The sequence below is a fragment of the Salvelinus fontinalis genome, chromosome 3 (genome assembly GCF_029448725.1).
Source record: "Salvelinus fontinalis isolate EN_2023a chromosome 3, ASM2944872v1, whole genome shotgun sequence".
Lineage (NCBI taxonomy): Eukaryota > Metazoa > Chordata > Actinopteri > Salmoniformes > Salmonidae > Salvelinus > Salvelinus fontinalis.
In genome coordinates, this window is record NC_074667.1 from 15,032,783 (window position 1) to 15,052,510 (window position 19,728).

At 40.0% G+C, this 19,728-nt stretch overlaps 1 protein-coding gene across 1 annotated transcript in view; it reads right to left on the reverse strand.

Annotated features, from left to right (window-relative positions):
* slc29a1b (solute carrier family 29 member 1b) overlaps positions 1 to 19,728 on the reverse strand; it is a 55,257-nt gene that overhangs the window by 4,805 nt on the left and 30,724 nt on the right. The window contains exons 7-11 of the mRNA XM_055907487.1: positions 16,043 to 16,177; positions 15,855 to 15,952; positions 15,324 to 15,402; positions 7,046 to 7,125; positions 2 to 110 (exon numbers count right to left, since the gene is read on the reverse strand). Coding sequence (XP_055763462.1) covers positions 2 to 110; positions 7,046 to 7,125; positions 15,324 to 15,402; positions 15,855 to 15,952; positions 16,043 to 16,177 — 501 coding nt within the window. The remainder of the gene's footprint in view (position 1; positions 111 to 7,045; positions 7,126 to 15,323; positions 15,403 to 15,854; positions 15,953 to 16,042; positions 16,178 to 19,728) is intronic.

Sequence of the window (19,728 nt, forward strand, 5' to 3'; positions counted from 1 at the left end):
CCCCAGGTGCCTCCATCAGCGATGGTAGACTTGACATCCACAGTGACTGCCGGGAAGATGCCGATGGTGATGGTGAAGGCAAAACACACAGAGAGAGCCAGGACCCAGATCTAGAGTAAATGGGTCAGAGGTTATTAAGAAGAAAGCATATAAGAACAGCTGATGCCACCACAGACACCTTTTCCCCTGCAGATATACAGTTGAAGTCGGAAGTTAACATACACCTTAGCCAAATACATTTAAACTCAGTTTTTCACAATTCCTGACATTTAATCCAAGTAAAAATTCCCTGTTTTAGGTCAGTTAGGATCACCACTTAATTTTAAGAATGTGAAATGTCAGAATAATAGTAGAGAGAATTATTTATTTCAGCTTTTATTTCTTTTATCACATTCCCAGTGGGTCAGAAGTTTACGTACACTCAATTAGTATTTGGTAGCATTGCCTTTAAAACTTTTTAACTTGGGTCAAACATTTCGGGTAGCCTTCCACAAGCTTCCCATAATAAGTTGGGTGAATTTTGTCCCATTCCTCCTGACAGAGCTGGTGTAACTGAGTCAGGGTTGTAGGCCTTTTTGCTTGCACACACTTTTTCAGTTCTGCCCACAAATTTCTATAGGATTGAGGTCAGGACTTTGTGATGGCCGCTCCAATACCTTGACTTTGTTGTCCTTACGCCATTTTTGAAAGTATGCTTGGGGTCATTGTTCATTTGGAAGACGCATTTGCGACCAAGCTTTAACTTCCTGATGTCTTAAGATGTTGCTTCAATATATCCACATAATTTTCCGTCCTCATGATGCCATCTATCTTGTGAAGTGCACCAGACCCTCCTGCAGCAAAGCACCCCCACAACATGATGCTGCCACCCCCGTGCTTCACGGTTGGGATGGTGTTCTTCTTCTTGCAAGCCTCCCCCTTTTTCCTCCAAACATAATGATGGTCATTATGGCCAAACAGTTCTATTTTTGTTTCATCAGAGCAGAGGAACTTTCTCCAAAAAGAACAATCTTTGTCCCCATGTGCAGTTGCAAACCGTAGTCTGGCTTTTTTTATGGCGGTTTTGGAGCAGTGGCTTCTTCCTTGCTGAGCTGCCTTTCATGTTATGACGATATAGGATTTGTTTTATTGTGGATATAGATACTTTTGTAGCTGTTTCCTCCAGCACCTTCGCAAGGTCCTTTGCTGTTGTTCTGGGATTGATTTGCACTTTTCGCACCAAAGTACGTTCATCTCCAGGAGACAGAACGTGTCTCCTTTCTGAGCGGTATGACAGCTGCGTGTTCCCATGGTGTTTATACTTGCATACTATTGTTTGTACAGATGAACAAGGCATTTGGATGAACCAGACTTGTGGAGGTATACAATGTTTTTTCTGAGGTCTTGGCTGATTTCTTTTGATTTTCCCATGATGTCAAGCAAAGAGGCACTGAGTTTGAAGGTAGGCCTTGAAATACATCCACAGGTACACCTCCAAATGACTCAAATTATGTCAATTAGCCTATCAGAAGCTTCTAAAGCCATGACATCATTTAATACAGTGAATTATAAGTGAAATAATCTGTCTGTAAACAATTGTTGGAAAAATTACTTGTGTCATGCGCAAAGTAGATGTCCTAACCGACTTGCCCAAACTATAGTCTGTCAACAAGAAATGTGTGGAGTGGTTGAAAAACGAGTTTTAATGACTCCAATCTAAGTGTACGTAAACTTCCGACTTCACTATTGTGCTCAGTTAATTCAACCCAGGAGAAAGATAGAGAGCTGTATGTGGAAAAACTGTACAACAAGGTTCCCTAACTCGCCGATGGTTTTATTTGGCCCCCCAAGTTTTCTGAGGAAAAAATATATAAGTAAATTATAATAATTTTGTGTGTAATTTTCATTTTTGGAGATAAAAGACTGCAAAAAAACCACCAGGAAATCAGCTCCAAGTCATTTTTGTTAAAGAAATCTGTTCCCAAGTATTCCCATGCATAATAGAGAGACACAACGTGATCTGAGCAAGGTTTGAAACTATTATGCTTTAGTCAAACATTATGTCTGTTTGGGATTCTTGCGGTCAAGTTGCAATCTACAAATTATTTGTAAGTATGTTCCGGCCCCCCGACTATCTGCTCAAGATAAAAATCAGCCCGCTGCAGAATCTAGTTCCTGTAGAACATCAACAGTGTGATTGAAGGTGATTTGGTTTAGGGATATACTTTCGTAGTCTTGGAAAAGCGGCAAGTTAATCCATTTTAAGGAGTTATATAAAGAGTGTCTTGCTTTTCGTGATTTTCCAATTCATAAAGTGAATTGAAATTCATGAAATACATTTTTAAAAACTCCAAAACTCATTTGCTACGAATGTGACTGGTCATTCGACATGCTAAAGAGCTAAATAAACTGTAATTTTTTAAATAATTGGGCTGTTCCACGAAATGAGTCCCCTTTGATTTTGTAAGTCGAAACTGTGCACCAATACTGAATTTGAAAAGCATGTTATATTCAATTATGTTCCCTTTAATGAATACAGTGCCTTCGGAAAGTATTCAGACCCGTTAACATTTTGTTACGTTACAGCCTTTTTCTGAAATCGATTAAATAAAATAAAAAATCCTCAGCAAACTACACACAATACACCATAATGATGAAGCGAAAACAGGTTTTTAGAAATGTTTGTAAATGTATTAAAAATAAAAAACAAAAATGCCTTATTTACCTAAGTATTCAGACCTATTGCTATGAGACTCGAAATTGAGATCAGATGTATCCTGTTTCCATTGATCATCCTTGAGTTGTTTCTACAACTTGATTGGGGTCCACCTGTGGTAAAATCGATTAATTGGACATGATTTGGAAAGGCACACACCTGTCTATATAACGTCCCACAGTTGACAGTGCATGTCAGAGCAAAAACCAAGCCATGAGGTCGAAGGAATTGTCCGTAGAACTCCGAGACAGAATTGTGTCAAGGCACAGATCTGGGGAAGGGTGCCAAAAAAAGTCTGCAGCATTGAAGGTCCCCAAGAACAGAGTAGCCTCCATCTTTCTTAAATGGAAGAAGTTTGGAACCACCAAGACTCTTCCTAGAGCTGGCCGCCCGGCCAAACTGAGCAATCGGGCGAGAAGGGCCTTGGTCAACATCCAATAACCCGATGGTCACTCTGAAAGAGCTCCAGAGTTCCTCTGTGGAGATGGGAGAACATGCCAGAAGGACAACCATCTCTGCAGCACTCCACCTGTCACGAACGTCAAAGGGAGAGAGAGAGGACCAAGGCGCAGCGCGTGAAAAATACATCTTCTTTTTATTATAAGAAGGAAAAATGAAACAAAACAACAAACCGACGACCGTGAAGCTATATATACAGATGGTGCTGACACAAACACTAAACCATCTACTCTACTAAACCCCCTAAACCATACAACACCCTAGACAATACAAAAACACACAAACTTCCCCATGTCACACCCTGACCTAACTAAAATAATAATGAAAACAAAGATAACTAAGGCCAGGGTGTGACACCACCAATCAGGCCTTTATGGTAGAGTGGCCAGAGGAAGCCACTCCTCAGTAAAAGGCACATGACAGCTCGCTTGGACAGCTCGCAAAAATCACCTAAAGAAGTCTCAGACCATGAGAAACAAGATTCTCTGGTCTGATGAAACCAAGATTGAACTCTTTGGCTTTGAATGCCAAGCGCCCGGTCTGCAGGAAACCTTACATCATCCCTATGGTGAAGCATAGTGGTGGTAGCATCATGCTGTGAGGATGTTTTTCAGCAGCAGGGACTGGGAGACTGGTCAGGATCGATTTCATCAGACCAGAGAACCTTGTTTCTCATGGTCGGAGACTTATTTAGGTGCCTTTTGGCAAACCCCAAGTGGGCTGTCATGTGCCTTTTATTGAGGAATGGCTTAATGAAAACCTGCTCCAGAGCGCTCAGGACCTCAGACTTGGGCGAAGGTTCACCTTCCAACAGGACAGCGACCCTTAGCACAGAGCCAAGACAATGCAGGAGTGGCTTGGGACAAGTCTCTGAATGTCCTTGAGTGGCCCAGCCAGAGCCCAGACTTGAACCCGATCGAACATCTCTGGAGAGACCTGAAAATAGCTGTGCATCGACACTCCCAATCCAACCTGACAGAGCTTGAGAGGATCTGCAGAGAAGAATGGTAGAAACTCCCCAAATACAGGTGTGTCAAGCTTGTAGCGTTATACCAAAGAAGACTCAAGGCTGTAATCGCTGCCAAAGGTGCTTCAACAAAGTACCTAGTAAAGGGTCTGAATACTTATGTAAATGTGATATTACATTTTTTCTACATTTTCCGAAAAGTTCTAAAAACCTGTTTTTGTTTTGTCATTATGGGGTATTGTGTGTAGATTGATGAGGGGGAAAAAATAATTGAATCAATTTTAGAATAAGGCTGTAACATAAGAAAATATGGAAAAGGGGGTCTGAATACTTTCCGAATGCAATGTAGACCACATGGAGAATTCAATAAATCCGATTCTTTATATGAATAAAGACTTGCTAAAGGGCCAAAACTCTGCCTTTTGAAATATCCCTCTATGCACCCTCTATTACTTCAATGAGGATTTTAACCCACTGAAGCCCGAGTTATTTTGTTGCTTCGACAAAGTAATTTCTGAAGATTATTATTTATTTCATGTGATTCATTTTAAGGTTAAAAAAACGGTCCCTCATTTTAGGGTCACCCTGTTATGGGAACTGAACTCTTGATTTGATATGGTGAAACTAACGCTTTCAAAATACACTACCTTTCAAATTTTGGGGTCACTTAGTAATGCCCTTGTTTTTGAAAGAAAAACACATTTTTTGTCCATTAAAATAACATAAAATTGATCAGAAATTCAATGTAGACATTGTTAATGTTGTAAATGGCTATTGTAGCTGGAAACGGCAGATTTTTAATGGAATATCTACATAGGCGTACAGAGGCCCATTATCAGTAACCATCACTCCTGTGTTCCAATGAAACATTGCTGATAGGGGGCGCTGTTTTCACTTTGGGAAAAAATCGTGCCCAAATTAAACGGCATCGTACTCTGTTCTAGATCATACAATATGCATAGTATTATTACTATTGGATAGAAAACACTCTGACGATTCTAAAACTGTTTGAATTATATCTGTGAGTAAAACAGAACTCATTTGGCAGCAAACTTCCAAACAGGAAGTGAAAATTCTGAAAATGGGGCTCTGTGTCAGGGCCTGCCTATTCAATGGCTAATATATATGGATCTGTATGCACTTCATACGCCTTCCACTAGATGTCAACAGGCAGTAGAATGTTGAATGGGGTGTCTAGCTTGATGTGAGACCGAATGAGAGCTTTTGGAGTGACAGGTCCGCTCTATTGGCAGTATTCAACTGCGCACCAGGGAACCTCACATTGCCTTCTGAAATGCGTTAGGTATACACGACGAAATGCTCCGGCTCAGATTTTATTGGATACATATGAGAAAAACATCATAAAGTTGGATTTTCAACCGAGTTTGACCAGTTTATTCGACGTTTATTGGGACTTTTGGAATTTTTCGTTCCATGCGCTAAGAGTTCTTGGACATTTGCCCTCCACATGGCTAGCCAAAGTTGCTAATTCGACAGAAGAAATGGACATTCTAAAACAAAACAACGATTTATTCTGGAACTAGGACTCCTTGCACAACATTCTGATGGAAGATCATCAAAAGTAAGAGAATATTTATGATGTTATTTCATATTTTTGTGGTTTGTGTTGGCTCCAACAAGGCGGAGAATTGTTGGGCGCTGTCTCACAATATTGCATGCTGTACGTTGTACTAAAGTATTTTTTTTAATCTAACACAGCGGTTGCATTAAGAACCAATGTATCTTTCATTTGCTGTACAATGTGTATTTTTTAGTAAAGTTTATGATGAGTTTTTTGGTTAGATTACGTGACTGTCCAAAATATCTCCGGACAATTTGGTGCAATATGGATACGTATTAACAATGTAAAACTACGATTTATACCTCTAAATATGCACATTTTCAAACAAAACATAAATGTATTGTATAACATGATGTTATAAGACTGTCATCTGATGAAGTTGTTCAAAGGTTAGTGATTCATTTTATCTCTATTTGTGGGTTTTGTGAAAGCTATGTTGGCGGTGAAAACATGGCGTTGTGTGTTTGGCTATTGTGGTGAGCTAATATAAATATATATTGTGTTTTCGTTGGAAAACATTTAAAAAATCGGAAATGATGGCTGGATTCACAAGATGTTTATCTTTCATTTGCTGTATTGGACTTGTGATTTCATGAAATTATATTATATGATATCCCTGTGGCGCTAGGCTAGGCTATGCTAGTCAGCTCTTTTGATGAGGAGGATCCCGGATCCGGGAGGGTGACTCGTTAGAGGTTAAAGAAGCAATAAAACTGGCCTCCTTTAGATAAGTTGAGTATCTGGAGCATCAGCATTTGTGGGTTCGATTACAGGCTTAAAATGGCTAGAAACAAAGAACTTTCTTCTGAAACTCGTCAGTCTATTCTTGTTCTGAGAAATTAAGGCTATTCCATGCGAGAAATTGCCAAGAAACTGAACATCTCGTACAATGCTGTGTGCTATTCCCTTCACAACAGCGCAAACCGGCTCTAACCAGAATAGATAGAGGAATGGTAGGCCCTGTTGCACAACTGAGCACGAGGACAAGTACATTAGAGTGTCTAGTTTGAGAAACAGACGCCTCACAAGTCCTCAACTGGCAGCTTCATTAAATAGTACCCGCAAAACACCAGTGTCAATATCAACAGTGAAGAGGCGACTCCGGGATGCTGGCCATCTAGGCAGAGTTTCTCTGTCCAGTGTCTGTGTTCTTTTGTCGATCTCTAGTCTGTTTCTTTGCAACTCTGCCTAGAAGGCCAGCAGCCCGGAGTCGCCTCTTCACTGTTGACGATGAGACTGGTGTTTTGCCGGTACTATTTAATGAGGAACATTGCCTTTACATTTCACTCATTCAATAAAGTTGAAATTCAGCAATATAGAATGAATCTAGCCCTTAATTTACCTTCTTGAAGATGGTCAACATGGACACGTTTTGCTCCTCTTCTCCTTTATTGAAAACTGGTTTAGTCTCTGCTGCATTTTCTGAGGGGTTAAGGAACAAGGCAATCCATTAACTGCAGTTTAAACAATAACAAAGCAGAGACCCCCTCCACTGTTTCAGTAAACAGCTGAGGGATGGGGCTGGAGAAATGTAACCACTTTCAAATTCATAGACAGAGCTGTAGATGCAAGGACTGACCATCCATGATATTAACATTACAGTTTTAACCATGTTTTGAGGCTATAGAGTGTTTGTTTACAATAAAACAAACAGGAGTACAGCATGATTGGGGCCATACTTGCAAACATAAAAGTTTTTCTAAGTACATTTTTTTGCTTTGTCTCAAAATGTGCATCAGCCAGTTGCATGTGATACAATGCTACATGTATTTATAGCTGTTCCCATAAGATAGCCTAGCACATTTAGCCCTAACCTGACCAGCTGTCCGGTGATTATTTCCTCTAACAAATTCCGCATCAGCCTATCAAAGATATTAGACTTCATGTCCACCAAACAATATAATTTCTGAAAATAGGTCTTGGCCACCAGAGGGATATTTTAAACCTCCAAATTCAAGGTTACTTTTGTTCCACTTGGTCTTTCACAATTATAGTGTGGAAATATTTCATGATGCATCCTTGACTAGTCTACTAGCTTCTAACGTTAGAACAATTCAAGAGGCACGTTTTTACATAGTTTATTCAGAAAGTATTCAAGACCCCTTGACTTTTTCCACATTTTGTTACATTACAGCCTTATTCTAAAATTGATTGAATAGTTTTTTTCTCTCATCAATCTACACACAATACTCCACAATAACAAAGCAAAAACTGTTTTTAGAAAATGTTGCTAATTTATAAAACATAAGAAACTGAAATTGTACATTTACATAAGTATTCAGATCCTTTACTCAGTACTTTGTTGAAGCACCTTTGGCAGCGATTACAGCCATGAGTCTTCTTGGGTATGATGCTAGAAGCTTGGCACACCTGGTTTGGGAGAGTTTCTCCCATTCTTCTCTGCAGACGCTCTCAAGCTCTGTCAGGTTGGATGGGGAGCGTTGCTGCACAGCTATTTTCAGTTATATCCAGAGATGTTCAACTCCGGGCTCTGGCTGGGCCATTCAAGGACATTCAGAGACTTGTCCCGAAGCCACTCCTGCATTGTCTTGGCTGTGTGCTTAGTGTCGTTGTCCCGTTGGAAGGTGAACCTTCGCCCCAGTCTGAGGTCCTGAGCAATCTGGATCAGGTTTTCATCAAGGAGCTCTCTGTACTTTGCTCAGTTCATATTTCCCTAGGTCCTGACTAGTCTCCCAGTCCCTGCCGTTGAAAAACATCCCCAAAGCATGATGCTGCCACCACCATGTTTCACCGTAGGGATGGTGCCAGGTTTCCTCCAGATGTGACGCTTGGCATTCTGGCCAAAGAGTTCAATCTTGGTTTCATCAGACCAGAGAATCTTGTTTCTCATGGTCAAAGAGTACTTTAGGTGCCTTTTGGCAAACTCCAAGCGGGCTGTCATGTGCCTTTTACTGAGGAGTGGCTTCCGTCTGGCCACTCTACCATAAAGGCCTGATTGGTGGAGTGCTACAGAGATGGCTGTCTATCTGGAAGGTTCTCCCTTCTCCACAGAGGAATTTTGGAGCTTTGTCAGACTGACCATTGCATTCTTGGTCACCTCCCTGACCTCCCTGACTAAGGCCCTTCTTCCCTGTTTGCTCAGTTTGGCAGGGCGGCCAGCTCTAGGAAGAGTCTTAGTGGTTCCAAATTTCTTCCAATTAAGAATGATGGAGGCCACTGTGTTCTTGGGGACCTTCAATGAGTGCAAGAAATGTTTTGGCACCCTTCTTCAGATCTGTGCATCGACACGATCCTCTCTCGGAACTCACCGGACAATTCCTTTGAGCTCATGGCTTGGTTTTTGCTCTGACATGCACTGTCAACAATGGGACCTTATATAGACAGGTGTGTGCCTTTCCAAATCATGCCCAATCAATTGAATGTACCACAGGTGCACTACAATCACGTTGTAGAAACATCTCAAGGATGATCAACGGAAACAGGATGCACCTGAGCTCAATTTCGGGTCTCATAGCTAAGGGTCTGAATACTTATGTAAATAAGGTATTTCTGTTTTATAGTTTTAATACATTTGCAAAAATTTATAAAATCCAGTTTTTACATTATTGGCTATTGTGTGTAGAATGATGAGAAAAAACATGTATTTAATCAATTTAAAAATAATGCCGTAATGCCGTAATAGTGGAAAAGTCAAGGGGTCGGAATACTTTCCAAATGCACTGTATATGACATAATCCCACAATTTAGTTTCACATCAATGTACTTTTATCATCAGTTTCACATCGATGTACTTTTAAATATAAATGAAGTGTATACAACATGTAAGTTTATCGTACGTCCCCTCAAAAACACAGAGCCTTATGAACTTAAATAGTGGTCATGTACCATTATCACCATTGCTACTGTGGGGTTTTATAAGGTTTTTTGACATGCTTAACTAACTATAAGCTAGTAGGGCTTCTTATGCATTAAAGTTTGAATTGCTGACTCATGTGAACCTGCATTTTCCATTGTTCTCAGGCTTACGAGTGCTCAAGGCCTAACCATGGGGCCACAGCCTGAAATATGTGTGTGTATGCAACAAATGTATCAGGACGTAAGGGATGAGCAGAAGTGTGAAATAATGTGTGTGTGTGTGGTAAGAGGGGCTGTACTGTGTGACCGAAACTGTGCTAATCTTAGAGAGGCACAGGAGGGGTGTAGAGGGAGGGGGGTGAATCAGGAGACTGCTGACTGTGGTGTACAATAGACAATAACAGATAAACTATACACACGAAGAACATCTGTGAGGTTCTGAGTTATGCACTATAACCCAATACTCAACGTGATTGAATATTAGCAACTGTATATGTGATTGAATACTCAACGTGATTGAATATTAGCAAACTGTTGGCCTGGGCGCCTGGGTGTCTGTGTGTGTGTGTGCTGGAAGTAACAGTTTGCCCCAGATAAGTGTGCTGGGAAGCTGTAGTTAGCCTTGAGCGAGAACAGTGGGCATTGTATACAGGTGCAAATAGCTCAGACAATGTTACAGAACTGTCTGACCTCAGTCTCTGGGGTGAGGGAGCGTAATCTACACAGCAACAGCGACAGGACACCAGAGAGCGCAAAGGGGCTGGGACCAGCTTAAGCGCCAACACCAACGATAGGCTGGGTGAGTCTAAACCACGCCCAGTCTCTACTCTGACAGGCCTGCTCGGAAGTGGGAACTATCTCTGTCATGAGTATAATATACTATCTTTGTCAGGAACAAATCAGTTCTCTGTCTTATCCTGCGTGATGAAACATTGAACCCGTACATACGGAAATTGCATTTGCCATTTATTAACTTTTGAATTAAACAATTATTTTAACCAAGTTCAGGTGTGCTATTGTTCCTATCTCAGTTGAACCTTCGTAGCCTTAACACTACCAGGTGGTACACATTGCTAAAGTGGTTGACTCTAAATCAACAGTGCGTGTTAAGAATGGATACGAGCTCCACTTGCATCAAGCTTTTCTGTTAAATCCCCAATGGTTTTAAGTGCCCGGGGCTGGCCAAATTCAATGTTTAATAAACTATTTGTATTTTTTGATTATTTTTTTACCTACAAGGGTCCTACAATTCTAAATAGAATAGCTAAATGATCCTTGGTCATAGGATCATTTAGCTATTGTATTTAGAATGTTAATATCTAAATCTGTGGTTGGCATGAATTTTGGGTTGATAAATAGGCTATAATTTCTGTCAAAATAGGGCTCCAAAATTGCAGATGTATTTTGTTTAATAGCGATTAATTTGCCTACATATTTTTGTGTACAAATATCACATAACCTAATTCACTTGAGGGTAGGTCAGGTAGGGCGGCAACGCCTGCGGAGAGGGCGGCTGGTGGATGCTGTGTCTTCTGGGCATTGTGATTGATAAGACTATGAATTACTTTTAGATGGGCTGGGGTCCCTTTTATAGGGCTGGAGGGGGGCTGGAGAGAGTCATCATGGGATAAATTATACAATTATTATCACAGTTTGAATTTTGAAAACTCCTGTCTTTAGTGACATCATAGTAGCCTAGTATTTGCATGATGATGCAATAGAAACTGTGACATACCAAACACAAAAAACAGGAAAATAAACAAAAATACAAAACACAGCGGAATATAAAGTTGATTATTCGATGTGGGAGGACCTTTTTTTGACCCTAAAATGAAGAAAATCTGCCAGAAATTGCAGGAGGAGACCTTCCTGCAGCTTAGAATCCTTAGTATATTAAAATATAGATTTGTAATCACCTGGTACCCCTGCATATGCACTTGATAATGTAAGAATATTTCGAAGATATATACACAACGAAGAGGACTAAAGGTCAAGAGGATTAAAAGTCAATAGAGTACTAGCGATCAATGGAAATAGTGTTTTTTCTGTAATAGGGAACTATTGATCAATGGGTCAATGGGTCAATGTCAGAGACATGGGAGGAATTTGTCTACTCATTGAGCCTGAAATAGGATACTTGTCAATTGGCCATTGGCCCAGTTTTATTGCAAGGAATTCTAATTGGTCAACCACAGGCTAGGGTTGGGTTATAAAAGTAAATTCTGTCCCTTTGTTCTGTGGAGAGAATCACTGAATAAAGAATCACTGAGGACAGGGGAGAATGAATATCTACCTCTCAGCATAACATCTATGATTTGTCCTTTTTGAATAAACCTATTTTTCTCCCCCTAGTTTGCTTTGGGGTCTGTGTTATTGAAGAGTAACATCAACTGCTAACAGTAGGCTACTGGCACTCTCTGTATGTTAGCCTACTTTTACTCCTTATTGTTATTCACTGTGTATTCAGGCTATTACTCCTGTCACTTAAAAAAAATATATACATATATCTTAATCTTAACTCTGCATTGTTGGAAAACTACCCATAAGTCAGCATGTCATTGTTAGTCTACACCTGATGTTTACGAAGTATGTGACAAATACACATTTATTTGATTTGATCCTAAGGTTTTGGCTGCACATCCCTTTTCAAAACTATCACAATAAATGTAATTCTACATTTCAAAAGAATAACAATATCTCACCTGAAATTCAAACTTGCCGCAAGAGGCGAAAAGTGCCAGGAGCCAGGCTCACTAAACTGCGAGCAAATCATTCAGTTGCCATTTTGCGTACGTTGTACCTTTGATCATCAGGTGCCGTTTGATTTCTGTTAAGGGCGTTCTTATGGAAACGTGTTCCATCACGTACATCTACATAACATTTGTAATTGGCTGATGCAGAACTTGTTACCGGATATAATCACTGCCACCTGGTCAGGTTAGCATAGGGCTAAATGTGCCAGGTTATCTTATGGGAACAGGTATACATGTAGCGTTGTATCACGTGCAACTACATCGACGATTGTAAAACCACCTACAAGGCTACTTGCATAGGGTATTTGCTGATGTGCATTTTGAGATGGAGCATACATTTACACTATGGACCCACTTATATTTTGGGTTCTGGTGGCGTTAGACAACTACCCACTGGGCACAGACGCCAATTCAACGTCTAATCCACATTGGCTCAGCGTAATTTCATTGAAATTACGTGGAAAGAACTTTGATTCAACCAGTGTGTGCCCAGTATATAAGCTCATGGAAAATTATAATAAAGCTAATTTACAAAATAAACCCAGAATATAATTGTCTTTCATTTGAAATGGATAACATTGCCTATTTCATCATCTGCTAGCTTTATGTACAATTGATTACATACTTAACCTGTTGGGGATGGGGGCGCTGTTTAGACTATTTATGCTAATGTGGCTAATTTTTTAAACGGCTTCCCACAAAATCCTTGATCGTACAATATGCATATTATTATTATTATTGGATAGAAAACAGTCTATAGTTTCTATAGGAGTTGAAATTTTGTCTCTAAGTGGAACAGAGCCCATTCTACAGCAATTTCCCTGACATGGAGTCAGATTTGAGAAACGTTGGCCACTTTTCTGAAGTCATTTAAACGGGCACTGTCGTTGCTATGACTATACGGACACTTCTTACGTCTTCCCCTGGATGCCTTTACGTGATGACGATTCCAACGGGCTCGATTGCTCGTTCACAGGCACTACAAATGAAAAAAACCTTTAGCTAGCAAGTCTTTTCTTGCTGCGTAACGCGCGTGGAAGACACCGACCCTCTCCTGTTCCAAGCATTAGTTTAGCCTGTTATATTTCTCCGGTCATCTTTTCACTCGTTATAGGAGTTACAAACATCACAAAGTAGTTAATTTAAAGCGTTTTATAGCAATTTATATCCGTTTAGTGCGATTTTGGGACATTTATTTTTGCAACGATGTGAAAAGTTGGGAACGCTGTTCAGTTCATCCCGAACGTAGTTGACATTTCCACATGGCAAGAGGACAGCTTTCCACCAAAAGACGATTTCTCCCAAGAAAGGATCCTTTGCCCAAGATACTGATGGAAGAACAGCTCAAGGTAGGACATTTTTATTATGATAAATCGTGTTTCTGTCGAAACATTTTAGTGGCTTAGGACGCCATGTTTTTTGACGTAGCTTCGCTTGGCGCAAACTGTATTGAAAAGTAAGGATAAATTAAAAAATGTAATAACGCAATTGTATTAAGAATTAAATTGTCTATCAATCCCTGTCCACCCTATATTTTTTAGTCACGTTTATGAGTATTTATGTATAAGAGTAGATCACTGTCTAAGTGGCGCAAGGACGTTTTCTTTACCAGCTTGTCTACATTTCACATTGTCTAACCATGATTTTGGTGGCTAAATATAAACATTTTCGATCAAACTGTATATGCATGTTGTAATGTGATGTTACAGGAGTGTCATCGGAAGAATTCTGAGAAGGTTAGTGAAAAAATTAATATCTTTTGGCGATGTTGACTTTTATCGCTCACTTTGGCTAGAATCAATGCTGGGCTGCTATGTGCTATGTGCTACGCTAATATAACGATTTATTGTGTTTTCGCTGTAAGACACTTAGAAAATCTGAAATATTGTCTGTATTCACAGGATCTGTGTCTTTCGATTCGTGTATGCTGTGTATTTTTACGAAATGTTTGATGATTAGTAGTTAGGTAAACACGTTGCTCATTGTAATTATTCTAGTCCATTTGTGATGGTGGGTGCAATTGTAAACTATGCCATATACCTGAAATATGCACTTTTTTCTAACAAAACCTATCCCATACCATAAATATGTTATCAGACTGTCATCTAATGAGTTTTTTTGTTGGTTAGGGGCTATAAATATCTTAGTTTAGCCGAATTGGTGATGGCTACTGGTGTTGGTGGACAAATAAAAGATGGTGGAATATGCTAATGTGTTTTTAGGTAATAGATGTACATCTTTACATATTGTGTCTTCCCTGTAAAACATTTTAAAAATCGGAAATGTTGACTGGATTCATAAGATCTGTGTCTTTCATTAGCTGTATTGGACTTTAATGTGTGAAAGTTAAATATTTTAAAAAAATATTTTTTTTGAATTTCGCGGCACTGGTTTTTCAGTGGGGGGGGGGGGGGTGTGCCGCTAGCGCCACGCTGATCCTAGACAGGTTAAGCAATAAGGCCCGAGGGGGTGACCAGTTGGTAACCAGTTTATAATAGCAATATAACACCTCGGGGGGTTTTGGTATATGGCCACTGCTAAGGGCTGTTCTTAAGCACGATGCAAAGTGCCTGAACACAGCCCTTAGCCGTGGTATATTGGCCATATACCACAAACCCCCGAGGTGCCTTATTGCTATAATAAACTGCTTACCAACATAATTAGAGCAGGAAAAACAAATGTTTTGTCATACCCATGGTATACGGTCTGATAAAGCACAGCTGTCAGCCAATCAGAAATCAGGGTTCAAACCACCCAGTTTATTATAAGTTATATTCTTTAAGAATCAATGGTTATATATTACAAATTGAAAAGTCCAAAAATGTATGTAGCAATTGCAGATTGCCTCTTTAATGTATTTCTATCTCCATGATTGTTAAAATAGGTAATACAAATATGTTTGAATAGAAATATATTCAACGGGTGTCTAAGTTAATACAAGACTTTGATTACCTTTTCTATACAATAAAATAAAAATGACAAATCTCTTTGTCTTATTTCTACATTTAATATTTTCACAAATCTAAGAAACAGAAATGGCTGTCGTTTTACCTTTCTTGAGTAGATCCAGCTTGTTCTCCTCATCACTAACTCTGTTTCCACTTTGGGTCTTGTAATATTGGTAGAACTCCTAAAGTAAGGTTCAGAACGACCAATTATCTCACCAATGGATCAAATGGAGATATTTTGCATTTTGTTTCCTTTAACAACACTGGAAAATGAATAGTGGTGAATTATAGTAGTGAATTAAATGTTGTGAAAGGGTAACCATTTGTGAAAGGGTAACCATAACCAACTCAGATTTTTCACCTTAAAATGTATACCAAAGAAAAACTATTGATTTCAAAGAATAACAAACCATACAACTCTATGCACAAGGACTACTTTTAACAATTTCTACAGAGAATTTTACAAAAACTCATTTACAGTAAACACTGTGCAGATGCAAAGTTTGGTCACTGTTACGGTAAAATTGCCCGAAAGCATTACTTGCATTACTTATTATCATTGAGTAAACTCCCCTAAGCACTTTTTCAGCAAAATAGATGTAATAACATATAAAATCCAGAGTTTAGTTATTACCAGTTTAGGGAGGACCACATAGGATATTATGGCCAATAAGATCACTGCACAGGCTGTGATGAAATATCCAAAAGCAGCATCATTTATCTCCGAGCCACCTGGGGAAGGAGAGAGAGACAGAGAGCGAGAGAGATATTTGATTTTGGAATGCCACTGTTGCCCTCCCCTGTATCATCTCTCAGACTTACTTGCGATAGCACAGATCATGGAGAAGGCAGCGAAAGTTCCCGCCATGCCTTGCCCACTCATGATGGGTGTGGTGTATTGGGTAGGCAGTTTTCCTGCCATGCCAAACAGACTGCCCTGCAGGATAGCGCCAAAGGCTGAAGAGGTTGTAAAAAAAGAGAGTCCAGTCATACAACCAGGAATTATCGCTTGACAAATTAATGACTACTCACAATGACAATGATCCCAATATGCCCCATTTACTGATAGTACACTCCCCTACATACAGTATTTATTTGGACAGTGAAGCAAATTATTTTAATTTGGTTCTGTTCTCTAGTATTTTGGATTTGAGATCAAATGTTTCATGAGAGGACAGTACAGAATGTCTGTCACCTTTTATTTGAGGGTATTATCATACACATCTGTTTTACCATTTAGAAATGGAAGTATTTGTCATAAGTATTTTAACAAATTCACTTATAGTGTATTAAAGTAGTCAACATTTTTGTATTTGGTTTCCATATTCCTAGCACACAATGACTACATCAAACTTGTGACACTACAAACTTGTTGGAAGCATTTGCAGTTTGTTTTGGTTGTGTTTCGGATTATGTTGTGCCCAATAGAAATGATGGTAAATAACTGTAAGTGCGAACCACCACATTTAATCATGGCAAGGCAACTGGAAACATGACCGAATACAAACAGTGTTATTCACTCCGCAAGGCAATCAAACAAGCAAAGCGACACGATAGAGACAAAGTAGAGTCGCAATTCAACGGCTCAAACACGAGACGTATGTGGCCTATAGGACAATTAGAGTGCCGCTACCAAAGAATGTGGACCAACATGAGTAAAACATTTAAACGTGTTAACCCTTGCATTCCTTGCCACATCCTCAGAGCATGCGCAGAGACCAGCTGGCTGGTGTGTTTACTGACATATTCAATCAATCCCTAACCCAGTCTGCGGTCTCCATTGTTCCTGTTCTCAAGAAAGCAAAGGTAACATCATGAAGTGCTTTGAGAGACTAGTCAAGGATCATATCACCTCCACCCAACCTGATACCCTAGACCCACACCAATTTGCTTACCGCCACAAAAGATCCACAGACGTTGCCATCGCATTGCCCTATCCCATCTGGACAAGAGGAATACCTATGTATTGGGGCGGCAGGTAGCCTAGTGGTTAGAGCATTGGGCCAGGAACAGAAAGGTTGCTGGATCGAATCCCCGAGCTGACAAGGTAAAAATCTGTTGTTCTGCCTATGAACAAGGCAGTTAACCCACTGTTCCCTTTTAGGCCGTCATTGTAAATAAGAATTTGTTCTTAACTGACTTGCCTCAGGAGGCTGAAGAAATTTGGCTTTTCACCTAAAACCCTCACATTTGAGACCATCCTGTTAGGCTGTATCACCGCCTGGTACGGCAACTGCACCGCCCTCAACCAGAAGACTCTCCAGAGGGTAGTGCAGTCTGCACAACACATCACCGGGGGCAAACTACCTGCCCTCCACGACACCTACAGCACCCGATGTCACAGGTAGGCCAAAAAGATCATCAAGGACAACAACCACCAAAGCCACTGCCCGTTCACCCCGCTATCATCCAGAAGGCAAGGTCAGAAGACTGAAAAACAGCTTCTATCTCAAGGCCATCAGACTGTTAAACAGCCATCACTAACATAGAGAGGCTCCTGCCAACATACAGACTCAAATCACTGGCCACTTTAATAAATGGATTTAATAAAGGTATCACTTTAATTAATGCCACTTTAATAATGTTTACATATCCTACATTACTCATCTCATATGTATATACTGCATTTTATACCATCTATTGCATCTTGCCTATGCCGCACGGCCATCGCGCATCCATATATTTATATATACATATTCTTATTACATCCCCTTACATTGGGAGTATAAGGTAGTCGTCGTGAATTTGTTAGATTACTTGTTAGATATTACTGCACTGTCAGAACTAGAAGCGCAAGCATTTCGCTACAGTCGCATTAACATCTGCTAACCATGTATATGTGACCAATAACATTTGATTTGAAACTGCACTTGAAGTAAGTTCTTTAAATTTTCCGTATTGACTGATCTTCATGTCTTAAGCCATTTTGCCACAACTTTGGAAGTATGCTTGGGGTCATTGTCCATTTGGAAGACTGTTTGCGACCAAGCTATAACTTCCTGACTGATGTCTTGAGATGTTGCTTCAATATATCCACATAATTTTCCATCCTCGTGATGCCATCTATTTTGTCCACCAGTCCCTCCTGCAGCAAAGCACCCCCACAACATGATGCTGCCACCCCCGTGCTTCACGGTTGGGATGGTGTTCTTCAGCTTGCAAGTATCCCCCTTTTTCCTCCAAACATAATGATGGTCATTATGGCCAAACAGTTCTATTTTTGTTTCATCAGACCAGAGGACATTTCTTCAAAAAGTACGATCTTTGTCCCCATGTGCAGTTGCAAACTGTAGTCTGGCTTTTTTTATGGTGGTTTTGGAGCAGTGGCTTCTTCCTTGCTGAGCGGCCATTCCAGTTATGTTGATATAGGACTTGTTTTACTGTGGATATAGCTACTTTTGTACCTGTTTCCTCCAGCATCTTCACAAGGTCCTTTGCTGTTGTTCTGGGATTGATTTGTACTTTTCACACCAAAGTCATCTCTAGGAGACAAAAAGTGTCTCCTTCCTGAGCGGTATGACGGCTGTATGGTCCCATGGTGTTTATACTTGCGTACTATTGTTTGTACAGATGAACATGGTACCTTCAGGCATTTGGAAATTGCTCCCAAGGATGAACCAGACTTGTGGAGGTCTACAAATATTTATCTGAGGTCTTGGCTGATTTCTTTAGATTTTCCCATGATATCAAGCAAAGAGGAACTGAGTTTGAAGGTATGCCGAAGAAATACATCCACAGGTACACCTCCAATTGACTCAAATTATGTCAATTAGCCTACCAAAAGCTTATAAAGCAATGACATAATTTTCTGGAATTTTCCAAGCTGTTTAAAGGCAAAGTCAAGTTAGTGTATGTAAACTTCTGAACCACTGGAATTGTGATACAGTGAATTATAGGTGAAATAATCTGTCTGTAAACAATTTTTTGAAAAATTACTTGTGTCATGCACAAACTAGATGTCCTAACCGACTTGCCAAAACTATAGTTTGTTAACAAGAAATGTGTGGAGTGGTTGAAAAATGAGTTTTAACTTCTTATGGCTGGGTGGCAGTATTGAGTAGCTTGGATGAAAAGGTGCCCAGAGTAAACTGCCTGGTACTCAGGCTCAGAGGCTAATATATGCATATTATTAGTAGATCTGGATAGAAAACACTCTGAAGTTTCTAAAACTGTTTGAATGATGTCTGTGAGTATAACAGAACTCATATGGCAGGCAAAAACCTGAAAAAAGAATCCAACCAGGAAGTGGGAAATCTGAGGTTTGTAGGTTTGCCAATCCAATATGCAGTGGGATATTGGTCATATTGCACTTCCTAAGGCTTCCACTAGATGTCAACAGTCTTTATAACCTTGTTTGATGCTTCTACTGTGAAGAATGAGGGAAGGAGAGCTCTTTGAGTCAGGTGTCTGGCATGAGCTGAACATGCGCACTGACGTGAGAGCGACCTGCTTTCCATTGCATTTCTGAAGACAAAGGAATTCTCAAAGGAATCAACAAATGAGAGCGC